At 37.7% G+C, this 27,699-nt stretch overlaps 1 protein-coding gene across 5 annotated transcripts; it reads left to right on the top strand.

Annotated features, from left to right (window-relative positions):
* Positions 1 to 7,723: 7,723 nt before the first annotated feature.
* LOC111069246 (synaptotagmin 1) lies at positions 7,724 to 27,545 on the top strand. Of its 5 annotated transcripts, none has more exons than XM_022359218.2 (11): positions 7,724 to 7,781; positions 8,889 to 9,239; positions 14,102 to 14,362; positions 14,431 to 14,690; positions 14,748 to 14,843; positions 15,295 to 15,489; positions 15,547 to 15,723; positions 21,040 to 21,154; positions 22,443 to 22,576; positions 24,880 to 25,111; positions 25,459 to 27,545. In XM_022359218.2, the coding sequence occupies exons 3-10, from the start codon at positions 14,122 to 14,124 to the stop codon at positions 25,084 to 25,086; spliced, it is 1,425 nt and encodes a 474-aa protein (XP_022214910.1). In that variant the 5' UTR covers positions 7,724 to 7,781; positions 8,889 to 9,239; positions 14,102 to 14,121; the 3' UTR covers positions 25,087 to 25,111; positions 25,459 to 27,545. The 5 variants fall into 5 exon arrangements, with proteins under 5 accessions (XP_022214910.1, XP_022214911.1, XP_022214914.1 ...); XM_022359219.2 differs by having other exon boundaries at positions 21,043 to 21,154; XM_022359222.2 differs by having other exon boundaries at positions 21,046 to 21,154.
* Positions 27,546 to 27,699: the final 154 nt, after the last annotated feature.

The following is a 27,699-nucleotide window of genomic DNA, read 5'->3' on the forward strand; positions in this document are numbered from 1 at the left end:
GCGTGTTGTCCAGCCAACCGACGTGTGTTTCCCCACCAGCCCCACCGCATAAGTGTTCGCAGCAATCAGTTATGACCCTTTCAAGGCAAGGGCAGCAACAAAGCACGATCCAGGCTACATGGGAGCCATCCTTGCAGTTTGCTTGCCCACATCCTGTAGCGATTGTCAACAGACCGTTGGTGTTTTCTTTTTTTTCTTTGTTGGCTACTCCCACGACGATGACGTTGGCAGCCTCTATAAATCTGCACAAATTGGCAACACTGTGGCTGCATTAAAAAAATATTTTATAAAGGAGCAAAAGTAAATAAATACAGCGAGAAAAAAGAAGGCCGAGTCCGAGCACATGTTTCCGGACAGTTTCCTATGGGTTTTCCCCGAACATCTGTTGGTTTATTTATGCTGGCAACGTTTATAAATCGCTTTCCAAAAAAGCCACCGACAAGAGGAAGCTCCGAGCACAAGCACAAAGCAAATCTGTGACTGACCAAGCGACACATCCTTGCCCCCAAAAGGTAGCTGCGAACAACGTGGCGTATGCTCGATGTCCTCAATTGAGTTGTCATGGCTGGCTGGTTGCACTCTGCTCCTTCCCCTCTGTGTTCTGTGCCCCAGGCCCCTGTGTCCCTGGGCTCTCCTCTATCACCGAGCTGTATGCTGACCACACAACTTCATAAATCAGTCGACAGACCCGCATCGAACGTTGGCGTTTTGATGACCTTATTACTTGTCATCCAACAGTCGCAATTCCAGGAGCTAAGCAATGGTAAATATTTAAACGATGCACCGTGGCGCAACGTTGGAATTATTAGGGAAACAAATTTCATTAGTTTCTTGGGGAAGTTCTATGTAATAGATAAAGTGGATCGATTCCAAGATTCATTGAATTCCGATGAAAAAATTGAATTTATTTATTGCGGACATAACTCGCAAGAATAAATTAATTTTCAATTTAAACGAACGAATCTTTATGAAAAGAATCCTAAATAATTATTAGAATCCAAATAATAATTATATGCATATCATTATGAAAAACCATCTCCGATATGTGGTTGGATTTAGCTTTCTATAATTTAGTTCTGTGAAGTAGTTCTGTAAATTTTTTTAATGATTAAGTACTCTTAAAAGTAATGATGAAATTTCAGTAGAGCTTTTCGAATCTTAAACATTTACGCTACACGGTTAAAATTTTACTTTTAAGCAGGTTCTTTTGGACTGTCATGAACAAGAACATCCCTGAACGTCCCTGATTCCATAATAAATTCGTTACGAACGTGACAGTGTCAGGTCTGCCAGTTTTTAACATATCTTTAGATTGAATGCTTCTCCGTTTAATCTAGATTCTAGCTGATGAAAATAAAAATAGCCCAAAAGAATCCCTTTGAAATCCTTATTGAAGCCATCGCTAAATTTATAATTTAACTCGCTTCTGCCTGCAAAATTATTGTTAATTGAATAACAAATACCCCATGAACCACTGTGCCACCCAGGTGCAGAAGCTGGTTGGTCCTTGATTTGGTTTGCTTCAAGTGGAAGCAGTGGAGCGGAGCTCACCTGGTTGCGTTTGGCTTCAGAATCGAATCACGCGCCTTCCGCATCGCAAATATTTGCCCACTGGCGATATTTCATTTGCCTGGCCCGACTCCGAGGCGGACAACTCATAAATCTTCGCGCGGACCTCCCAGTCGATGGGCAAACGAATGTAATCGGGGAAAGTTTCTCTTTTTCATTGGGGGTTGGAGCACCAAGAATTGACGGGTGCTCCCTACTAGGTAACCATTGAAGCAATCGTTAGACTGACAAACAGACATCAACATCACATCGAGCGTGGCCAGGAGCGGTGCGAGCAGCGAGCAACGACGAGCGAGAAGAGCGGAAGTGAATGGAAATCAATATTTTCATCAGAATGAAAAATGACTTGGACGGGGGGCTGCAGAAGTGGTCCGGCGTTCATAAACCTCTTGAAGACGCCGTAAGCCAAGGGGCCTTTGACTCAAATGCGGCATCTCTCGGGGCATTACCTCTGAGGGAGCCAGCTTATGTTTATTGTATTCCAGTGATTAGCGAAAATAACTCGAGGAGCTCCGTGAATATGCAAACGTCGCATAATTGATTAAACACGCCAAACGAACGACTTAATCAAGGGAGCGTGCAACGTGGCGTATAGGCAATGTGAGCACAAAATTTGTACGAGAATCTTCGAGGCGGGTGGCACGCCAATGAAGCCTGAGATGATGTGATGAGCAGGGGCGTCAGATACACAACAGGAAAAACACAAAGACACCAATCAGCAGACAAAAACAATGAAGGCCATGAAATCGCAAGGGGGAAGGGGCAGCACATAAAGTTAGAGCCTTAATAGAGGTAGAAGATACGCTCGGCAGAAAGGTATATGGATAAATGGATGAGGTTTGTACAATTAATACCATATGAATGCAATCAGGTATTATATTTCTAATACTCAATTCTTGAAAAAAAGGAATGAAGTCAGTATTGTATTGTCGGTTCCTTTTACCGCAAGCAACTGAAATCAGTAATTTTTTGTTCGCAATATTTACGAATATATAAAGGTCAGAACTATATCGACAGGACTTATTCGACAACTGAAAATGATTGCAGTTTAGATCAACTTATTCGAATGATAACTAATCGTATTCCGATTAAGCAAAAAAGGGATTCGACTGGCTGCGCAGGACGACCCTATCAGATACATTTTTAGCCCTTTGATCTATCTATTAGAGTATCCGAGATTTGTCATATTGACTTTATCCGTTTCTATATTGTCTTGAGCACACTTTGGATGCTCTTGCTTTGTTGTTGCGGCGGGTGTTGCGACTCGTATTGTTCTTCTTGTCGGGGAGGGGGGCACACTCAGCTACGTGACACTGACATGGATTTTCAAGATGTTTGTCGTTGTGTGTCTTTCGTTGCGTGCCTGCGGATGTCCTTAGGGGCATCCTTCCGCGCGCACACTCCGCTCACCCCACACAATCGTATGTGGGGCTGTCTGTTGCCTATCCGGGCCGCACTCCACCCGTTCATTTGGCGTGTTCGTGCCCCAAGTCCTACTTGCACTTTGTCAATTCGCAAATCTTTTTAGAAGCCATTCTTTTTAGCGAGTTTAGCCGTGCCGCCGTGCCTCCCGTGCCTCCCGTGCCATCATCAAAGGCCGAGCCCACACACACACACAAAGTTTTCAGAACTAAACTCGAACAAATGCTGGATCCGCAGCACAGAGGGGCTTGAGGCATTGGCGGCTGTGGCGTGGCAGTGCTTCCAGGCCAACCAGTTAACAATTGTGCGAGTTAACTTTGATGAATTCAATTATTTGAGCACAACATATTCCCGTCTCTGTCGGGTCCATCGTCCTGCATATGGCTGTCTCTCTCACGGCGCACGTTTTCTCGTTCTGGAAGGAACAGAAATTCCTCCAAGTCCCACACGTCTCGGTCCTCCAGGGTCGTCTCAATCTGTAAAGTGGATTTATTTCGGCGAAATCGAAAGTTGATTTCTCTGTATATTTGTGTGTCACTGTGTCAGGCCCCTGCTGAGCCCTTTGCCATTCGCATTTTACTAGGTCTCGTGTGTTCCGGGGAAACATTAAAGGATCTATCAATTTGCGCAATGGAACTTTCGGAAGTCAAACAGGTTCCAGATTTTTGGTTCACATTCGCAGCCCTAGTGATTGATTAAATTGTTTCTTGGCTTTTGTGCGTACTGACAAGGCCCTCAAGGTATTCGAGTACGAATACAAAACAAATTTGCTAATGCCAAAAGGCAGTGAAACGTTTGGAAGTCAGTGGTTGGAGCGGGGGCTAGGAGAGTTAAGTTACATGGTAATGTCAATTGGTTACGCCAAAACCTCAAAGAGTTTATCAATGAATTGGACAAACTTTCAATAACTTAATTTATCAGTATCTGCATAGATCCATCCTCTGCTCTTTCGCTAGCCCGAATAAGCCCCTTAAAAGCCATAATCCCTCCCGCTCCATTTCACTAAGGACTCGTCAAGTACCCCATAGTATCCAAAATGGCCATAAACAAGCGAAATGCGAAAAGTGCAAATGCAAATGCAAATTGCTTTCTGTGGTTGGGAAACAAAACGGGAGTCGAGAACCGCTCTCGGTCCTTATGGAGGGCCACAAACCACAGAAGCCGTTGCAAAACTGGGATGAAAGCCATGGCCTAGACTGTGGCAGTTCTTTGGTCAACATATTATGCTTTATTAACAACGAAACCGTACAACTCATAAATGGAAATGCAACTCGGTTCACGATTATGATCAGGGATGCCAGGATTCAAGCCGTTCAAATGAGGAAAGAAATGCAAATGACAGAATGCAATTTCAAATTGGTCGCAAACAATACAAATATTAAAAGCCAAATCAGAAAAGAAAAACCCCTGAATTGCAATTAAACGATTGCATGCATACTCGTTCATATATGGAAATGCAAATGTATTGCATAATGCCCAATTGCCGGAATCCGCGGATCCGTGCATACATGAGAAATGAAATTACAAAATGTAACTATCAACAGCAACTGAAACAGCAACAGACACAGATCCAGCAACAATGGCAGCGGCCGTAACAATAAAAACTGCCAAACCAGTCGGTCAGGCCATAACAACAACTATTAAATTAATGTTGAAAACTGAAATCAATTTATTTGTAGAAAATCATGACGCATGAGGGAGCAGGGCCCAACCAAATGGGCCTTGGGCTTCCCCCTGCACATTATTTAATGAATAAATCACATTGCCGGGCCCTGTAGCGGGCAAATAACCACGACAAATAACCAAAATCACACAAATTTCAATTGCTGCACGCCACACACAAAACACTAACCAAGCCATCAAGATCAGGTTTTGAGCTGTTCTTCAAATCGCATTCCCATCAAATTCAATTCAAGTGCAGTCTGGTTCTATCCTGGACTGGAAATTTAATTTTTTTAATATTTAATCCATCAAGCTAAAACTATGACAGAGTTATCGGTTTAATTTCAGAGAAGCGGTGTCTTCCATCTCTTTCGATCGTCTATATACCTGTCCTGTTATTGATCTCTTGAATTTTTGAGTCTTCGGCTGCAACTTGATAGTTTTCGAAAGCCAGGTGTTCACACAGACAGACGGCAGGCGCTTTTTAACTTGATTTTAACACCATTTTTGCAGTAACAATAATCTGACGTTAATTATTAGTTGAAAGTATTAGAGTGGCAGTCCTGATAATATTATATCCGGAAAGGGATACACCTAAAACCAATCTTAACTAATATGGTGTTAGAAGATTCTTTACACAAAAACCAGGTTTATACACTCTTTGAGATTAATGCACTTTATATTGTTCGTCTACATGACCACTAAATTTTCTAGTAACATTGGTCCGTTCAGTGAAAATCCTAGCATGTGAATCTTTATTGAATATCTTCCAGCTCTTAGCCCAGCTAAGTTCTCCCATGTATTACCACCGCATTAGTACTTACCTATTAGTGCGAGTGGCCTCTGCAAATGTTTTGGGGAAATGCCTGGTCATCAATTTGGGCAGCTAGCGACCAATAGTTACAGCGACCAAACAGCAATACAGTGTAGTCAGACCCCTAGTAATGACTCTGGTACAGTCCACCTGAGCCATGGTAGTGTTCTATGATCTTCAACACCCTCACAAATCCAATGTGAAGATCTCAGCACTCAGTAACAAGGTAATACATGAATTCAAATTCAAAGATACCAACCAATCATGACGGGCGAAATAAGGTATCATACCTACGTACATACATACATACATACACATTGATCTTATAATCAAATATGAATATAAATATAAATTTGATGTGATAGAATGAGCGAAAAAAAAGACCTGCACAAAAACCCTAAAAACCCCGTGCCTCAGATTTAAAGCACCTATAGAGAGAATATTTAAGGACCGTAAAATGATAAATACCTTAAGGAAATTAAAACATTCAATATTTTGTAAATATTTAATATTTTATTAAATTTAAAGCCAATTTTAATAAATTCATTTGTAATCATAATAAGAAACTATGCATAACTCCTGACTTCCATAAGCTTTACTTCTTTTAGACAAAATAAATCATTTTTCAAATAAAAGCAAGTAAGACAAATCAGTGTCAGAAGCTAGCCTGAATGGGCAGCGGATCCCAGGAGCTCGGGGTCCCAGGAGCTTTTTAGTTGAGCAATTAAATTCAAATACATAATTGATAAGCGGCTAATTTAACGGCTCGACGAACAGAGCTACAATAACAACAGCAACAACAGGAGGAACAAGAATCACAACAATAATGACAGGAACAACAATATGTATGGAGGTTCGAATTAATGACAAGTAACAGGATAACGATTTCAGCACGAACCCAAACACAGCAGCAGCAACAGCAGGAACAGCAAAGGGAATATCAATTCCTTTTGCCAGGCTCAAGCTAGGGCGATGTGTCCCAGTCCCACGGACATTTATAGTTTATTTGATTTGAATTTTGTTGACAGAACGCAAATGCCCTGCTCATAAAATGTAAATATTCTGCATAGATGTACAAGTATTTTGTGCACGCGTGTCTGAGTGTCCTGCCATTTTGTTTGACAAAAAGTTTTAGCCTGAAAATGCGTCCGGTCCAGTTCAGTCCGGCTCCGTCCAGTTCGGTTTGTGTTTGGTTTATAAATAAGTTAAATAATTTTGGGAAATTTATTTGATTACGCAATTTATAATTGACGCTTATCCTTAGGGGAGGATCACGTGCCTGGCTACCGGACGGACTACCAACATGATTTTCCTATCACAAATTCGGTTTTTGATTTCTGTTTGCCATGCGTAATTGCGCACCGGAAGTGCAGAGTGGCCATTAATGATGCTGGCCATGCATTTTGATTTTGATTAGATATTTAGACTGCGGGCTGCGGGCGGCTTTGCACTCTGGGTCCCCCTGCACAGCCATTGGCGGTACTATTCCGCATTCCCGCCTAACGGTTATCGAAGCTGTCGCAGTAAAAGCTATAGTTAAACTTTACTCTGCAGCTTTTATCACATAAGCTTAATTATAGTAAGTGAGCTTTTCATTTAATTTGTTCTTCAGTCAACCCCCACGACCCTTGTAATGTCCTTGCTGGGCCATGCAGAAACCTGTATAATATTGTCATTGACAAGTTTCCTTTCCAGTACGCATGCACTGACAGGGACGGGACTCTACGCGCAGGTTTTGAGGAAGCTTTTGCCGTAACATGTGGCTGCCTGTCATATGTTCACCTAAGGACGAGGATGAGAAGACTTTCGGAATGAAAAGTATTTGCGCAGGTTTATACAAAGAAAAATATAAATAATTGTATTTAATATCATACTCTAAATAATTGTTTACACAAATGGCAGAATCAAATACTTATAAAGACACATACTTTATGACTTTATGTTATTTATAAAAGAAAAACAATAAAAGTGCAACAGAATGATCTTTGACTTGATACTTTCATATATTTAAAGCATTCGTTCAACTCATTTTATTTTTATTCACTCATTGTAAGGGATCTAAAACAAATACCTTGCCCAAACTTTCTCCTCTAAAGTCTCCAGTCGCCAAAAGTTCTTCTTCCGCCACAGAGCCCCGACCACCCGCTAGCCGACAACCCAAAATCGATGCCGAACCGGTTCGCTCTCTCCGGCTTGGTTTGTGGACCGATGGCCAGCAGCTTTTTCCTCGCTGTTCCTTGAACGTTTGTGCCAAAACGCGAATGAACATCGACCGTGGAAGTTGACTGCAACAGTACAAAGCGCTAGGCTGAAGGTGAATGAGAAAAAAAAAATTCTACAAGACAAACGCTTACAAAATCGGACGGAAAAATTGAAATAAATGATGAAATAATCAAGAAATTTTATGGAATAACTGGTACAAAATTAATAAAAAGACTGATAAGTGATTTTCGACGGTTATATAAAAGGAAGTTCCATCGAAAGCCCCGAAAAGTGTGGTGCGCGTGTGTGTGTGCATGTGTATGTGAATGTGTGTGTGTTTGCACGCGCTGACGAAAAAGAAGAACAATTTTTGTGTATCAGTATTTTTCGGTGCTGTTTAAGCAAAAGCCTCGAGTTAACTGACGAGAATAAAATAGTGTAGGAGCTGTGTAAAATAGATTATAATTGAAAATTCCAATGTGCAATGCAAAAATGTGGGAGACATAAAAAATGGGGTATCATTGAAAGTGAAAACGCATGTGAGCCACTTGCTGGGTTATTGATTTTTCCAGATAATTTCTGTGGCAGTGTGGTCTTAATAAGAAAAGAGATGACATTAAATAAAAATGTAATCGCTGTTAGTGGAAAGCATTTTCGACAATAATATAAATAATAAATATTAAATAAATTAAGGAAAATAAATAAAAGGAAGAGCGTTCCTTATTTATTTCAAGTGTATGTGTGTTACTGTGCGAGAGAAAGAAAAGAGGAAAGCTCAGGCGTTACGGCTCTAAGAAAATCTCTATCCTGAATTTCCTTTCAACGTCGTCTTTGAAGGAAAAGCGTATTTGCCAACTTAGCCTCTCTCTCTCTCTCATTTAACCATACACATACAGACATACACTCACACAAATAACCTTTTTGTGAAAAGAGACAAAATACACACCCGCCCACACACACACACACACACATCTACATGCCAGATTCGCTCTATCAATATTTACGCATACCATTGTATTTTGATATTACGTATTCGCTCCGTTACTCTCCCGCACTCGTACTTACATTGTCTGCCTTTCTCTCTCTATTTCTCCATTTATCTCTCTCTCGCACTGTTCGGTCCTCTCCAAATGTTTGGTGCAAAATACACAAAATTGTCATAAATTAACAAAATAAACTTACAACCAATTCAATACAAATCGTGTCAAATACAAATTAGAGTTATACTAAATTCATGTGAGACTAGCGAGCCGCGGCCTCTAGCCAAAGCTAGCCACGTTAAAAGGAGCAGCAGCAGGAGAAGCATAACGCACCCACACACACAACAAAGGACACCAGGACCCGCATCACCATCTTTCCAGCCAAGTCGTCGCCACTGCTGCCGCCCTTGCCCCGGAGTCACAATTCGATAGACGCTGCTCAAAACCCATCATCTAACCATCTAAACAAGCTGACTATAAACAGGCACATTAAGTAAAAAGAAAAGCGACGGGAAATTGTAAACATTAGTCCAGACTCTGATTGGGGAGAGGAATCATTGGAAAGAGCGGCATCATTGTCTGATTAGAAGGTAGGTAATAATAAATTTATGCTTAACAAAAATCAGACAAGAACGCATTTAGTAAGAACGAATAAAGAGTAGGCCAATATGTTGTTACTGAAAAATATGCAGAAATAGAGAATGGTATAATGCAACGCATAAGAATATATAATCTGAAAATAAACTTTTAAAGATAGTATAAAGATAACTTTTGGATATGAAGTTGAACCAAAAAACGTACATTCATGTTGGTAAAGAGTTATGCATATTATCTTAAATTATATTAAGCGTTGAGGTATGTAATAAATAAATGTTGAGAAAGATTAGCCAGGATTTGAATGAGTTTCATTCCCTGTACTTAGCGTTGGGAATTTTCCATTAAATTTTTCTCAGACCAAAACACAACCTCTCAAATCCCCACCAACGTTCATGCCCGAAGATACCCGTATCTTTTCATTATGTTCCTCTTATCTCGGTCTAATGCCAGCTAAACTTGATTAAGCATCTCTTTCACTAATTAGCTTTGACAGACAGACTGACGGAGAGGAAGCAAGATTTTAAGACATGTAGCTGAAGGAGACAATGGCTGATGGCTGAACCTCGCAATAAAAATGCTACAGCGAAGTATAGAAACCGCAAATAATAGCTAATAATCAAGTTGAGCCAATCCCCCACTCTAACGCAGACATAGTAGGAGACGTTATGGGGGAGGTAGCGCTCTTTTGACCCTTTACGGAGAGATTTCGGCTGTTAGGATTCCGCCCATGAGTACAAAGAGTACTTTTTTCATATTCTTAGAATATGATTGCAAAGCATTTTTGATTTTGAAAATCAATTTTTTGTCAATCAAAGGAAAAGCGATTGTTCAATGAAAGCGAAAAACATAATGATGTGGAAAATTGGTTTTTCTCTTCGGGCATTCTTCATGTCTCAGCTATTCTCCCGACTATAAGCTTCTCCTTCTTCTCCGTCTCGTTTGGGTTTCATCCTTTTTTTTGCCATTTTCCCCTATTTTTTTTGCAGAGTTTTTATTTTGTTGCCTTCTCTGGGTTATGTGCGCAGTAGAGGTGAAAGAGAGAGAGGCAGGGAGAGAGAAGAGCGCACAATGGCACGGAGAGTGGCCTCTCTACGCGCTCTGACTCGTCAAAAAAGTTTAACCGATTCCTGCTCATAAGCTCATCCAAATGACTTCGAGAGAAGCTTAGAACGAGGGTCTCCTTCCGTTTGGTTCTGGTTCATTTTGTTCTTTTGTGCGAATGCTACATGCGTGGGTTCCACAGATGTTACCCATAGATGTAAATCCTTTTTTTCATGTTGGGTCTCTTCCTGGTTTTTGTTTATACATTGCAGGTAATGGCCGGCTGTCTATCCTGTCAGTGCTCTCTAATTTGTTTTGACAGCTTGACTGTCAGCTCTTGGCATACATATCTCTCTCATTCTGTGTTCTGACCTGACTCGTTTATCTACTGCATTTTTGATGAGGCCAAATTATCTTATCGTTAAACGAATTTGTCCCTAATCTACTCGTAAAATAACAGCCAATTTTGTATATTTCTGTGTGTCTTTGTGACACTGCAGTGCTTGTATTCGTACCCTTTTTACTGCACTGTCCTCCCCCACCCTCAACACATCCATCATATGACTGTTCCACCTACTATCGATGGAGCAGACAGCTATTCTATTTTGGTCCGCCGAAAAAGGTCAAAGCGCAGAAATTATTATGCATAGTAATAGAATAACACTCTGAAATAATTGGCTTTGATAACACACAACAGGAGCAAAAAAAGAGATTTTAAATTGAAAGAACCCGATAACAAAGAATAATTCGTAATTCATGACTCATATACATTCATATAACATTACAATACAATATAATGCCTGGATAAGGTCAGCTTAAGTTTCTATTGACTTGCTCCTTTGGAGGTAAATCCTCGCCTTCTACCAATGGGAATATCCCCAGGTTCACAACAATAAAGACTGGTAATCGTCTGGACGATATTGATTACAAATAAGAATTCCCTTAGCATATTGTAAATTTTGCAGTTTGCTTTGATGACCCAATTTCGAAATGTTTTCCCATCAATTTTGTGCTCAGCAATGAACTCAGTGGACATTTAAGCTCTTTTACTGGTCCTCATAACGAGGACTTACAATAGCATCAAAGTACGAGAGCAGCTGTAGGAGCCCGAAAAGAGCCTTTCGCTGGAAGGTTTTCGCCAGTTCCGCTCGGGCCCCAGACAAATGGGCACCGAAAAGTAATACATACTCATATACTATACACCTATTTGACCTGTGGGAAGCGAGTGGAACGAGACCTGGCAGAATGACAAAATTTTTGCCTGTTCCGCAGAGGGAATGCAATGTGTGTGAGCCGGGATGTTGTTGGCCTTCTTTTCTGCTCCTCTACTTACACTTCTTGGTTCTTATTAACCTGCAATTTCAGGCTAGTACTTTTGGGTTTATGGCAGGACAGTATTTAACCTCAGATTTTGGTGCATTAATAATATATGACGCTAAAAAATGCCCTGGTTTTGTTGTCATATTTTTTCACTGATTGGCCTTCTCCCGACACTTCTCAGGGTCCTTCCAGGAAAGAAGTACTTCCTCTTCGCACAGCTTAAAGGCGTGGTCAGTATCTCCTTTGAGCAGCATATTTATGTCACCCTTTTAGAAAACATTTTCATAAATTATATTAGAAGCGCAAACAGCTTAATTTCGCATATTTTTCAATGCGAATTGCGTTTAGTCGCGCCCATTTCGAGGGGTGCCTTTTAGGGGAAGTTCTTGTTAAATAAACACAGCTTTTCCACCCGTAGTTAAATTTTCTACGTGGTCACATTTGAATTTTAAACATATTTATGGGGTCGGATGAGCAAAGATGCTTCGGGCATTTCCATTTCAGAAGCTTTCTCGGAGTTTTTCTAGTGTACAGTACGTGCATCTGTGTGTGTGACGGTTGTCAGGGGCTTTGCAAGGGTATATATGTCCTTTGACGTCATTTGCCAAGTAAACAATTGTCGGGCCGCAACAACAGCAGCAGCGGTTGCCAGCAATTTGAAGTCACTTTGCTCCTAAATTGCTCTTATGCCAGTTTGTTGTTGGTTTCCTCATTTATTCTCCTAGTGGGGGGCTAAGTGGGTGGCCATTATAATTTATCTTGTGCAGAGGAAGCTTTATGGAAAACTAAAGCTACTTTTCCTAGAAAATAGGTTCGGTGGATGTGGATAGCAGCCTCTAGCAGTGACTATAACCTTGAGTGCTAGTGATGTTGTAAAACGACTGATGCTTCTTTTGTTTAAACAAAAAAGGTGCAGCCGGTCCAGCAGAAATCAGTACGGGCAGTAGTAGGGTTTGGAGTGGCACTCATCTTATTATCAATGTACATACGTACGCCAATGATGTCGGAACTTCTTTAATTAGTTTTAGTTGAAATTCCTTTTGACAGACAGCATATTTCTTTCGGTGATTCGTTTTCAAGTTTAAACTTATGTTGTTCTAAATCTTACCCAATATTTGTACACATAGTTTAGTTCAGTGTTACTCATATTGTTTCGCTGAGTTTAATCCATCTTGACTACTTGATTCGATAGTTTTGGAACTATCATTTAAGTATCTGTCACATCAATAAAATATACATATTTATAGTACGCGTAACTTTTCTCTAGCTCGAAGTCTCAGAGTAACTTCACCACTTCATCACTGCCATACGTATACGACGTATATCTTCATTTTTCTCGATCATAATGTTTTAATACTGTAACTATTATGAATTCTAGATCTTTCGAATTTTTTTTTACATTTCGATAAACATGCAAGAAACGAATACAAAATTTGACCAAATAGGTTATGAAAAAGAACCTGTTCTAAAAGCTCAAAGTTCGGGAGCTCCACTAATTTCTAATATATTTTTAATAGGGTTCATCAAACCCCCAGCCCGACGGGTGTCATTCAACTTACGAGTAAGATTTTCCAGCAATTTTCCAACAGAAAAAGCAGTGACAGCTTATTGTCAATCAAGAAAATATGACTACATATATTTTTAATAAGTAAAAACCGAAATTCTCGAGGTTCCGAGGATTTCCAACAATGGTAGCTTAGGGTCAAAGAATGTCAGACAACAATAAAAATTGCGGAGGAGCGAAGGACCCAAATCAAGCAAGCTCTCTTCATATATTGTTAAAGTAAATTACATGCCAAAAGAACCAAAGAATAAAATATGGAAAAATTCAAATTCGAGGGACTACAAAGCAGATTAATATTAATGAATTCAATTAGAAATGGAGGGAAAAATTAGAAAGGAAAAAAGAGGAAATAAGAACATTGTGTAGAACTCCACGAATGTAAGCTTTTTATGAGGTTTTCCGTTGTGGATATACACCAGTACATATGTATATATGTATGTATATGTATATATGCATATATCTACATACATATGTCGCTGTGTGGGACTGAGTGCGTGCCCTTGGCATGCTAAGGATAAGCACTTTTACTGTGTGAGTTATACCCAGCTTTCTCCCACCCCACCGAGTAGACGTCGTCAGCGCATTTCTAGTGTTTCAAGGACACCAGTGTAGGAAAAGTTCGTAACGACATTTGCGGGATTTCTTTGTAGAAAACATCGTCATTCCCGGCTATTCTTAAAACGGATACACTGAAAACACATAATATAAATAATTGTCAAAGTTTAAAGAATCTCAATAAAAATAGTCTTTAAGTTCCATAAGTTGAGTAATTAAATAATTAGTAACAGGGAAGAATCTAATTGTTGTTTGAAACAATTGAAGTAAATTAAAGAAACGGAATCAGTTCGTCTAGGGCAAAGAAAATTCACAAATCCTTTAGCAAATCATATACCAGTTAAATTATCGTATTTTATTGTATTGTATTTCCAGCAACCACAACACACAACAAAATGCCGCCAAATGCAAAATCGGAAGCGGACGCCAAACCGGACGAAGAGCCAGCGCCTGAATCGACAACAGAGATAGAGTCCGTGGACCAGAAGCTGGAAGAAACACATCACTCCAGGTTCCGCGAGCTGGATAAGCAGGAACAGGAGTCAGCTGCCGAGGAGGCAGCGGCAGCAGCCGCCGAAAGTCAACGAATCGCACAGGTGGAGATAACAACAAGGAGCGCAACCACAGAGGCTCAGGGTGAGTTCTCCGGTACTCCGGAGAGATCCGATACTTATGGAGCCAGAGATATATGGACTATATTACAGAATCAACTACCACCTCCTTGCCGGTCATCAAAAAGATTGAGCATGCCGGCGAAGTTGTCACCGAGGCGATTGCGGAGCGTACGGGTCTGCCAACATGGGGCGTGGTGGCCATCATAATACTCGTATTCCTCGTCGTCTTTGGTATTATATTCTTCTGTGTGCGGAGGTTCCTGAAAAAGCGAAGAACCAAAGATGGTAAGGGTAAGAAGGGTGTCGATATGAAATCGGTACAGTTGTTAGGATCGGCATACAAGGAGAAAGTAAGTATCTGAGGTGCCATCAAATATTAGTAGTTATTGGGTTCTGGTATGCCATAGGTTCAGCCTGATATGGAGGAACTCACCGAAAATGCCGAAGAGGGAGACGAGGAGGACAAGCAGAGTGAACAGAAGCTCGGTCGTCTCAACTTCAAGGTGGGTTTTATTGATCATTCCCCAGAGCACACCACTCTTAACTAACCCCAAGAATACAAAACTAACCAACGCCAAACTCAGATAGGTGTAAATGTGTGTACAGGAACACTCACACAAAAGAACAAGGACCAGAAATACCCTTTATCTATCACTCTTGTAACTCTTGCTTCCTACAAGTATATCTTTATGTTTCAATCACACTCAACTCACCCACGAAACAACATTAGATTAGATCAAAATTATATGTTTACACCATGATGTACATATTTCTGAGCAGAGCATATCCAGCTTTTGGGAATGCCTCTCAGTGTGAACAAGCTTTAAATTCGACTGAAACTACACATATGAAATAAATACGAAATACCAAAATCATTAACTAATATAATCTCGTTTTTACTCTCTCCCCATGTCTCCCCCTGTTGCGACCCCCTTTCGAATTTTTATCTTGCAGCTGGAATACGATTTCAATTCAAATAGCTTGGCTGTTACGGTCATTCAGGCCGAGGAGCTGCCCGCCCTGGACATGGGCGGTACTTCGGATCCCTATGTCAAAGTTTACCTGCTGCCGGACAAGAAAAAGAAGTTCGAGACCAAAGTGCATCGCAAAACGTTGAGTCCGGTCTTCAATGAGACGTTCACCTTTAAGGTGGGTAGAAAACAATAATTCTTGGACATGATGTGTGTATTCAATGGTTTATTCCAGAGTTTACCCTATGCCGATGCCATGAACAAAACGCTCGTGTTTGCCATTTTTGACTTTGATCGCTTCTCCAAGCACGACCAGATCGGCGAGGTGAAGGTCCCTCTCTGCACGATCGATCTGGCTCAAACCATTGAAGAGTGGCGCGACCTGGTCAGCGTTGAGGGTGAAGGTGGACAGGTATGTAAAGCTAGGCTCGCAACCAATTCTCGGGCAGTCGAGGTGCTATGCCACATCTATCCAGACTATCTGTAACTCTCTCTCTCTGTCTATGTATAACACTCAGTGTGCCTCTAAGTTATTTTTGTCCAACTAAAATAACGATGTTATCTGTGTTTTATGATTTATTGGGTTTGTTATTTTTTTTCTCTAAGTTATGCAAGTCTTCTCGAAACTGACGACTTAGCAAACGGTGAAGTCGTGTGATACTTATTGACTTTTGTTCTTAAGACGATTGTGTTTTGTGTGTATACGTATTTTGATTGCAATTTCATGGACCAAGCTGACATAGAATATCGAAACATACTAGTACAGCAAAATGCAATTAAAGAATTTGTGATACCCACTTGCTGTTTGTTTTTTAAGTCTTCAAGTCGACGATCCAAGTATTTCCAACCCGTCCCGCCCTTGTTAAAGTACATGGAACAAAGACAATTACAAAGAAAACTTTCCAGAACAGAAACAATATTAACAAAACAATGAAAACTTCGCGGAACAGACAAGCAAAAGTTTTTCGAATCTCTTATGAAACTTTTACACACCCAGTTCAAAATGCAAATATAAAAACATGAATAAAAGAAAATAAAATCTACCATTTACTCGTAAAGATGAAATATTCAATATCAACGCAACAACAAAAAATCCACAGAAAACAGAGGGAAAATCCAATTCAGAACTGAATTTGCTTCTCCCCAACTCTCTGACAGCATTATGATTTCCCTCTCTACCTTTTTACGTCAACACAACTACAACAAAAAATAAAACTCTAAATTTCTCTTTCTCCAATCCCCACTCCAAAACAAACAATAATTGTTTTCGAAACATATAATCTCTTGTTTTCTTGAACTTTTGTAGAAGGTAAATACGAAACATGATTACAAATCTTACAAAAAAAACCTAACAAAAGAGAACTCTATTACACTTTTGCATACTTGATTTGACTTTATCATTTTTTCCCTCTGTATAACCTGCTCTCTCTCTCTCTCTGAACTGTCGCTCTTGTACATGAAATCTGTCTATAACAATACTCAATCGTAATAACCATTCTATCGAAACAAACTCGAATACTTTTTTCTATAATACTAAAGCTATTAATAAATCTTCCAAACTTCTTTCTCTGATCATCATAATCAATCACTTTCGTCTTGAGCGATTGTTCTTCGACTTTTCTATCTCTCTCCCTCCCTCTATATATCTATATATATACATATATACATACATACATACTTATATATCCTGATATATTGTTATGTCTGCATTCTTTCGCGCATTATTAATATTGTAGTTGAATTTTTGTATTGATATAAGCAATTTATCTATGTTTGAGCTGTCTTGTTTGCAACGAAATACTAACGAATAGAAAGGCATTTTCTAATAAATGTTTTCACATTTCCATCTGCAAATAATCACACTGCAATATTATTTTGCTGAGAAAATCTGTGGCATAAGAACGAAAATCAGCGTGGCTAAGCCACCCAACTTCTTTCCCCAAAACCCCTCTATCTTCCTTCATTCTCCCAAATATTTTTGCCTTCATTGGGGCCCAAGTTCTATAATCATTGCAACGCTGATCTAATTTGAAACTATCTGAAAATATCCTCGAACACTAATCACATCATTTTTGTTTGCACTTTGATTGGAACAATTTAACGCCGAAAATACTGGAAACTTTTGCATATCTTTCTTAAAGTAGTATCAACTTTTGCACCCCCCGTTCTTTGCATAAAGTCCGTCAAACTTTTATTACACTGATACATACACTCAGACACCCTCTATTTCTCTATCTAACACACACACAGCCACGCACAAAAAAATCTTCGAAATAAATAATTAAATTAAAATGTTGTAAAATATTTGCATTGATTTAATTGAATTGGTCTAGTGATGAAATTAATGCTTTAAAAAGATCGACCACTAAACACTGCCACACAAATACACAGCCAGAACACAAATACGAATTCAAACACAAATAAAGATACATAACTCAATAAGCACACACACATACACACAGATACAAACACAGCTTCAGCAAAAGCTTGAAGTTTTCGCCTGTGAATGCCAGACAGGAAAATAAAATTTAAATTAATGAGAGAACCAAGAAAAAAAGGTTGTTTTCGGAAAACCGTCACTAATATACTCTTACTGGATTGCATTAGAATTCAAGAAGTCCTCGAAATATTGAACATTTTCACCTCTGTTTAGTAATGGAATGAAAATAAATCTTAGTCTTGTCCGAATATTTATAAATGTACATATGTAATTAGCAAAGTCCAATCCTCGATCTATTTGCCAATCCAGCAAGTGAATAAACCTGTATAATAAAGTCAATTCTCAGTGCATTTTGCGATGCAAGGAAAACAATTTTCAGCTTTACTGAACAGAGACAGCTATAATAATTTTTTCTCTATGTTAATAAAAAAAAAACTTACCTACAATTCAACTAGATTAGCAACACTGCAAAATACCTTTCGAACCATTTATTACCCTACTGCATGTTTTCCTTTCGCTTACGACTAAATAATACTAATATATGAATCACACTAAGTATTAGAATCGAATACTCCACACACCCAGAACACGGACACGCGACCATCAATTGGTTACAGAAAATACGAAAACCATTACTTTTTTACATTTTCCAATAACCACAAGAAATACTCGTACTTATCAAAATTGTGATGGAAATGGAATTCAAAAATTTTTAATATGCTCTTCATTTTTCTCTTTAATTATTTTTGAACGTATCGCTAAAAACCAAACAAACCAAAACAAATCCAAATCAAAATCTGTTATCACAAAATTCGATTACTTGAAATTCCCAAACTGTACTCGAACTCGAAATTTCTGACTCATGCCATGGGGATATCAATCCGAAACCTAAATCGGTCCGAAACATGTAAGTATACGAATGGAGAGAAAAAAATCATTATTATCGTTATTTGCTTTGGTTGTTGTCGTCATAAATGTGTTACCTGTTCTGTTCGTTGTGTTTGTGTTACAAGTCTGTTCGACCAGCAAAAGTATCTGAAATTTACCGGTATCCAAATCAGGATCCTGATTGCTTCTTCTGAAGAAGGATATATAATACGCTTCTTTGAACCTTAAACTCTTGTGCTTAGCTCTCTGTCACTGTCTCGCCCGATATGTGTATAATGTAATTATGTTTTCGGTTGCATTTTGACTTGTTTGTGTGCGTAATGTTTAAGCAGAGCTTCGATGACAGTCAAATACCTCAACAACAAATGCTCGACAATGTTTTTCCAGTTGTACTTATGATTTGTTTCAATTATGATTACATATGTACATTTTTCGTTTACATTGAACATTCACCCAACATTTAACAATTCAACAACTCGTATTTGGAAAATGCCAGAAAACAAATCAAGTCGAAAAGAAAAATAATCAGACTTCAACATGACTCCAATTCCAAGACTTTAACTATTTAAAACCCTAAACAGTTGCGGTAAGTGACTCCGATATAAAATCTATAACTTCACTTCAACGCTCGCTCGCTCTCTGTCTGTCTCGCTCGCTCGCTCTCTGTCTTGAAACTTTTTTAAATACTCGTAATCCAAACAACACTCAACCACATACCACAACCGTATAGCTAAAAAATAAATACTATAGTCCAGCAACTAGCATTTTTATTGCCCGGGCTAGTTTGGACCTTGGAGAGGTGTACGAGGAATTGGCAGTCGGATTGGTTTGTGTTTCAAGTCGAAAGAAAAGAAGCAAGAAAATTATTAATACCTACTACTGCAAGCGGTTCGAACCAGCCTAGGGTCTTATATATGTTTATATAATCGTAGAACTCTGAATAATCTAGCTAGAACTTTCATTTGTAAGATATGAGAGTATGGTATGCCTCTTCATGTACATAAGAATCCACATCTCTATTTCTCTATATACATATATATATATATATTTAAACTCTTTTTGATATGCCTCCGAAACGGGTCCATTAGAACCCCAAATTAGTTTCTATTGTACATAAAAAATCGGTTCAACTATGCTTGACTTCAACTATTTTATCTTCTCTATCTATCTTCTCCTAATCTCATATCAATAATGTCTAAGAAAATTTTTGAAACCATATATTTTTGCATTTTGTGCAGTCGGTTTTGAGCTGGGTGTTATTAAACAATTTATCGAGACCAACGACATACGAAACTCAAGAATCTTGATTAAACTATAACAAAAATTAAAACTGTAAGTTTTAGTATGGTGAAAAAAAATACATATACGCTCTTATAACAAAAAAACATCAATAATAAATCCCCAGAATAATGATACAACAACACTTGAACAATATCAATTAGTTTTCTTTCGGTTGAATCATTTTCCTTGGTTCTTTAACTCTTCCTTTGGATATACTTACATATCTTATACTTACATATATATCTCGCGATACCCCTATATATACTCGTACACGTGTGTATATAGATATATTTTTACACTTACCAGAATCGAAGCTCTATAACGTGCAGTAAATGTTTTAAATGTAATTGTTTGTGGCGTTTTCTTTTTGTGTCGATATAACCATGAACTATCCGTAAACCTTACGTACAAATTGCTTACCAATCAAATAAACTAATTTAATATACTGTACTGTACTGTTCACCCTGCCCCTAAATCCACATCACTTGATGGTATACGAAGTGTGTTTGATTTATCTTGATTTTCGTGTTTATGAACTGTCTTAATGTTTTGTACATGATATCCTTGGTTATTCTTATATATACTTGATATTGTGTTACTGTATAAATCGATTTTACATTAGTTGGTAAACTCTGAATGTGTGACAAGAAAATACACCTATATATCAACGATAAATTGAACAGATATGATCTGTATATGAACGGTTCATGCATCCTATTTCTTGGGTTTATATAAATACCCAGGTATTACGATCCTATACGATCTGGATAGGTTTCACTCAATTTTTCTATACACCAAACTGAGTTTAATCTTTGTATTCATCTTTAATGCTATAATGCATCATTTCGTATCTGAATAGGAAGGAAAACCTTGCAGATCCGCATTCAATCTAATAACTAAGACCACAAGTCCCTCTGTTTGAACCCTGCTATAGTGCTGACCCAAACGAATATAGAAACTATATACTTTAATATACTTTTATGTGGATATGTATGTAACTGTACCTCTAGTCTTTATGTGACATGTTGCTTGTTGCAAACGGTATCAGCCCTGAATGAAACTTACTAATCACACCCAACTCTCGTTTCTCCTAACTCTTCTTCGGATCTCGTCACACAGGAAAAGCTGGGAGACATCTGCTTCTCGCTGCGCTACGTCCCGACTGCTGGCAAGCTAACCGTCGTCATACTGGAGGCCAAAAACCTGAAGAAGATGGACGTGGGCGGACTGTCTGGTAATATGGAGTGCTACCGATACGCTGTCAGGACTGGAACCAGGGCCAAAGATGTTTTTGTTGGCTTCCCGGCGGTTCTGACAGCGTTTTTATTGCTGTTTGTGTAATTACTTAGATGTGTGGAGTTGTTCCTCGTTTGATTTTACTTTTGAGTTAATGATTTCCTTTTGATTTTCAAACGTCCAAGGCAATGCAAACGCCAAGGCAACGTTTGCTCGCAGATAAAGTGCTCTAAAAGCAAAGTCCAACCAATTTTATTCCAACTAATATTTTGTCAACTTTTCAACTATCAAATAGCGCCAACTTTCTCGACTTGCATATTTTCCCGTATTTGTCTTGAATCGCGTACGCTAAAATTCAACTAAATTCATTTACTCTCAACTCAAAATCAGTGGATATATTTTCGCCCGGCAACGTTTCCATACCGAAATCTAGCACAATTTTTACTTACTTGTATGCCTGGCAAACAATAGAACCCAAAATCAACTTAAATCTCTTGCTGAACAAAAAACAAGACCGAAATCTCGCTTGCTTTTAGCTTCACTTTTGCATGTAATCTAACAATTATTTTCAACTAAACACTCGACACGGTTTCGGGCCACTCGGACTGACTCTGAGTGGTTCCAGACCGAAGAAAAACGTTGCCGCTGAATATATCCAATTAAAGTTCTTCTAGGCTTTTACAAACAACAGAACATTTTCCAGTATGTTTTTAAATGCTCTGACATTAATCGGATTCAAAAATTCTTAGTAACGAGATTTGTAAAGAACAGATCTTGTTTTATATAATTTACAATTGAACACATTTGTATGCTTTGAGTTCAAAGAGTTGCTGTGTTCCAAAACGTTTCAAAAAAACAGTACATGTAAATGATTTTAAATTTGTGAATTAATTTCTATAGAGAACAAACCAAAGCGGAACGATTACTCTTCCATAATAGACGAGCAATTATCGTTTATGAAATTTTAACAACGAATAAATGTTTGCTAAATTCCGTGGGTTAAAAGTTTTAACTTTGGTTTGTTCCTCTCGTACGTTTTATTGTTGTTCTTTTCGTTTGTTTTGTGTTTGCAAAGTAAAAAATTGCCAAAAACCTATTCTATATATAACACGTATATAATTAACCCAAGTTTTTTGTGTAAATTTCTTATATGTGTGTGTAAAGCAAATACCAAAAACAAGAAATCAAGAAAATGTGTTCCTCAAATTGTTGCAAAAATTTTACTTTGTTATAAAAACGAAAAAATGTTTTCTTTTTCTTTCTTTCAATTCTTTCCTATATTATAGATCCATATGTGAAAATTGCAATCATGCAAAATGGCAAACGTTTGAAAAAGAAGAAGACAAGTATCAAAAAATGCACCCTCAACCCTTACTATAATGAGTCGTTCTCATTTGAAGTACCATTTGAACAAATACAAGTATGCGAGAATGTATTATACTATCCTATAAAAAACCACAACTACTACTACTACTACTACTCTACTACAGCTACTACTACTACCTATACAAACTTACCTACTACTACTACTACTACTGTTACTGCTGTCCTCTTCTGAACTATCTATCATACAAACCAAACCAAACCAAACCAAAACCAAACAAACCGAGTTTTGAGTACCCAACCTCCCTCTCAACACACACTAGCCTCTTATGTGCAATCGTTGTTGTTACTTATACTATATGTATATACTATATATATATACGATATATCCATATATTGAATACTTGTATTCCAAAAGACAACAACACCAACTCTAAACAAAAAAAACCGAACACGTTTAGTGCCAAATCTTTCGTATTACCAATAAAGATATCTATAAATTCCCCCCAAAACAAACTTAACCAAACCTTGTGTTCTATAAGACCTATCAAAAACGTATTCAATGTTAAATGTTGTAATTTAAAATTTAAACCAAAATTTTCTAAGCTTTTTTATTTTTTAAACGCTTTTCTTACGGTTGTAAATATTAACAAACAAACAAAAAAACTAAAACAAATTATTATCAATCCAAAAACAAACAAAAAATAGAAAGATCGGATTAAAAATTTGTTGTTATGCTTTAATTTGAGTAGTTTGGTAAAATGATTTAAAAACAACTTTTTTGTTAGATTTGTATCAGCTTCGATATGTGCTTAGACCAGACGATTGGGTTTCTGTTTTAGTTGATAAATGTGTTTTTGAAAGACAATCTGGTAAAGGATAATAAAAATGGCAATGAAATGAAGGCATGCCCTAGGACTAGGTCTATTCCAAAAGCATTTTAGACGCCCAACTCGTACACACAGTTCTAGACACAGTTGAATGGAGAGCAAGCAAGTAGTGTGCCCGCTTCGCTCTCACGACTCGTGTAGAGCCGCCCTTAGCCAAGCCGTCGAGCATTCTCAAGCACTCAAGCATTCAAGCATTCCAGCAGTCAAGCAGCAAAGCAAGAATGTGCACGAGCCCACCACACACTACGCTCACTCCAAGAACAACAAGAATACCATACAAAATGAATACTTACTTAAACTACTCTTTCCATAATACAAACTATCGCAAACTCCCTAACTCAGCGGCGTCAATAATGCACCACAAAACCACAGAAGCGAAGTGGGTACATTATTTTGACACTGTCTTCTGATTTGAATATCGAATACCAATCGCACCACAACAGCTACAGTACAAATACAGAATACACAATAAATACCAAATGCCACCACAGAGAAGTATAGCGTATCACCATAAAATAAAAACCACCATAAACCACATCTTGCCAAACAATTTGGAACGATCCGCAAAGTCAAGAGGGAGAACTCTGTTTCGGTTACGTGTGCTAGTGCAAGAAACTCCCCCTCTATAAGTAGGACCCCCCATGCTGACAAAAGAAACTACGACGAATGGGATTGAATATTATACATTTTCGTTTACACGTATTAATGAACATTTTTCTTTTTGCCATAGCTTTAATGAAATGCTATCAAGTTTCAAAAAAAGTAATTTGTTCATTAGTCCCCGAGGTTAAAAAGAAAAGATATATGACTCTTATGTATCTACCAACAGATCATCTTCGACAACCAACCGATTCATTTGCTTCTCACCTTACGCTGATCGAAAGCTTATAGGAATTAGTTTTGAGTTTTAAATATTTGTTGTTTTATGCTGCTCATCCTTAGCTTTAGACATTTGCATGTTCTGCTTGATACCTCACCACCAAATACCATACAAAAAAATATACAAAAAATATATACTCCACAGCAAAAATTTCCGTTTCAAGGAGCTTTTTGTAATGCTTGAAAGCCTTTAGATGTGTCTGCAAAAAATTACCAAACAGTTCAAAGCTTGCGCAAACCAAAAGCCATCGAATGAAGCAATTCTCCACCGAATGATCTCAACGATCTCAACAAAACTTCAATTGTGAAGTAGCCTGCACTATATCTTATATACAGCACTCAATCGCCAAGAAATACTCCACGTAGATATGACCTTTGTCTATAACTTGCTTCCCAAAACAGCATTTGTAGTGTCTGCCTGTTAACCAAACAACAGATCCCCTGCTCCCCAGCCCCAACCAACCAAACCAAACAGAACACGTATATCGAAAATAACAAAAAGTTCTTCTAATCAAAAGCGAAACCCCACTCCCCTCAGAAAAAGAGACCGTTGAAGCAGCTTAAAGCGAAATACCCTATACTAATGCCTACACTTTCCACTTGAACACTTTCCGCTAACACTTGAATATAGAAAATCTGTCTCGTTGTGACCGTTGTGGACTACGATCGTATTGGTACCTCTGAGCCCATCGGACGCTGCATACTCGGCTGTATGGGAACCGGAACTGAGCTGCGCCACTGGTCGGACATGTTGGCCTCCCCGCGTCGACCCATTGCCCAGTGGCACACACTCAAGGACCCCGAAGAGACCGACGAGATACTAAAGAACATGAAGTAAAGCGCTACATGGCTGACAAATGCAGGTGGGCAAGACATTATATTATACCCAGAGAAAACATAAAATATCATTTTATCGAGATTATTACGACGCATAAAAGTTCTACAAATCCCTTAAACGATCCGAATCAACAGCAGAGTTGATCTTGTAATACCCGTCTACTATTTCTATACGATCTATTCCCTAGTTTTTACACATTTGCACAACAAAGGAGCCATTCGAAATTTTCGACACCTTATATAGACAGAAAATGTTACAGATTAACAGTTACGCTTCAATTGATCTTAGCGTTCATCGTATATTCGAGGCTAACTTTATATTTAATATTTTACTACTAATACTTCTTGCATTATTTTTTTTTTTTAATTAAAGACTTACAGCACATCTATCAAACGTATGAAAATAACCAAAGAACACCTAAGAAAGCCGTCAAACATAGAAATCGATGCATCATCAGCTCTAACTGATCTTACAGATCCTCCTGATCCTCACCCGGAACGACAAACAACAATCAAATGAAATATCGTAGTTAAAGCAAATTGTTCATCTATGCAGTTATCCCAACACATTCCAAAAACACAGAAGAATCAAAGCCGATTTATTGATAACTTTAGAAATATAAGTTATACGAGTATCTCATTGGTTGAACAGGAAATTGAAATGAAAACTATGGAAAGAGCACACATAAATCAATTAAATGATTCCAATAACCAAACCGAAAACATTTGGCTTCGACACACTTATATTCATGCGAGTGTTAATTTCCAGGTCTATGACTTTATTGTTGTCACTGATTGCAATTTTTCCAAATAAATCAATGCTAAATGAATACAGAAACGTTCTACATACTCAACGTATGGACAAATTTATACCAAAAAAATAGAAGTTATGTGGTATAATTTTAAAAGTTAAGTTTCATTTGATTTTAAATTAGTCCAATGACAGAATGTCTGAATCTAACCAGTTTTCACTTTGCTTTTCAACTGTTGAAGGATTACTAGCGAATAATATTATTAATGAACGTAAATGCATCACAACTGTTATGTAAATTATTTATTATGTTTAAATTATTGAGCATTACGAAAATGTACTTAACTGTGTAGGTATAAATCAACATATATGGATAATAGATAAAGGATATGTAAACGAGGAAAACATGAAAAACATATGAAGCAAAACGAAAGACGGCAGAACCATAAAATTATATATATTATATATAAATATTATGTAACCCTTGCATAGACTAATGTTATGTATGTATACACAGATCTGAGTTTTGAAGACCTAACAAAATCAGTCGTATATTCGTAAGTAGAGAGGAAGCCCCAAAACCAAAAGCAAATAACAAAAGTTAAACTTTAAAGCGTGATTTCAATGGAATATATCATCAGTTTAAACTTTACAAAATATCGAACATTTTGCACTGTGGATCAGATTGGAATCTTTTTTTTTATTTTCGGATAATTTTAGGCCAAATAAATGTGAGAATGTGAGAAGAATTACGGCTCAGTTCTGTTAGCGAAAGTTTTCATGCAGAAACATAATTTGTTAACGCGAACTTTAACCTTTTTTTTGTGGAGTCTGTCTCCTCCTTATCTCTTTAATTATTTTCGACTAGAAAGTATCCCTTTGTTGCTTCTTCGACTCAAGTCTTGAGGTTTCTACAGCTATGTATTTACTGATCGTTGTTTTCGTTTTGAACTCTACCACACTCAATAATTTAGAATCATATTAGGACATAATAAAAAAAATATACATACTAACTAAATGATTATGGCAAAATGTTAAAACAGAAAAAGAAATATTAAGAACAATAATAGTTATTACTATTTATATTATATTCAAGTATATATACGACATCTAAACAATATACATTTATATATACTTATATAACATAGTGCTCTTGCTGCACAAGCCTACTAAGAAATCGGAATTTTTAATATGGACCGGACCGGGCCGCAAAATGAACTTCTATCTTCCTATAGAAAAGTCTCAGAGTTGACCGGGTATAAAATTAAAAAAAAAAAAGGTGAACTGGGATAGGATGAGCCATAATTTTCTGATTTTTTCCTTATTGAAAGTAATGAAATTCCACAAATAAATTAGATGTTTTTTGTCCTGTAAATGGTATATTATAATGGTAATGATAATGCGTAGTTAGGGATCGGTGTATCCCCTGTACACACACCTACACAGTTGTAGTTATGTTCACCAAAGCAACAGAGATGCATAAAAAACGAGTAAAGCGGAGATGCAAATGCAAGGAAAATACCAAAAATATTTATGTAATATAATTCATCTAAATTTAACAACTCGAAAGAAGGACGACTCGATGGAAGACAGGAAAACAAGATATATAAGAAATTACGAGTATTCTTCAATAAAAAATAACGTACTTTGCTTTTCCAAATAGTTACTGTAAATTATCTCAAAACCCAAGAACAATGACACAAAGACACGAAATAAATCTTAAACAAATAAACATAACCTAACCACAAAAACAAGAACAAAGAGAAACAAACTATATATACTTGCGTATTTAACAAATTATATGAAAAATTATATGAAATGATGTTGATTATTGATTTAAATTTAAACTGAGAAAGTGAATAA

The sequence above is a fragment of the Drosophila obscura genome, unplaced genomic scaffold (genome assembly GCF_018151105.1).
Source record: "Drosophila obscura isolate BZ-5 IFL unplaced genomic scaffold, ASM1815110v1 contig_9, whole genome shotgun sequence".
NCBI lineage: Eukaryota > Metazoa > Arthropoda > Insecta > Diptera > Drosophilidae > Drosophila > Drosophila obscura.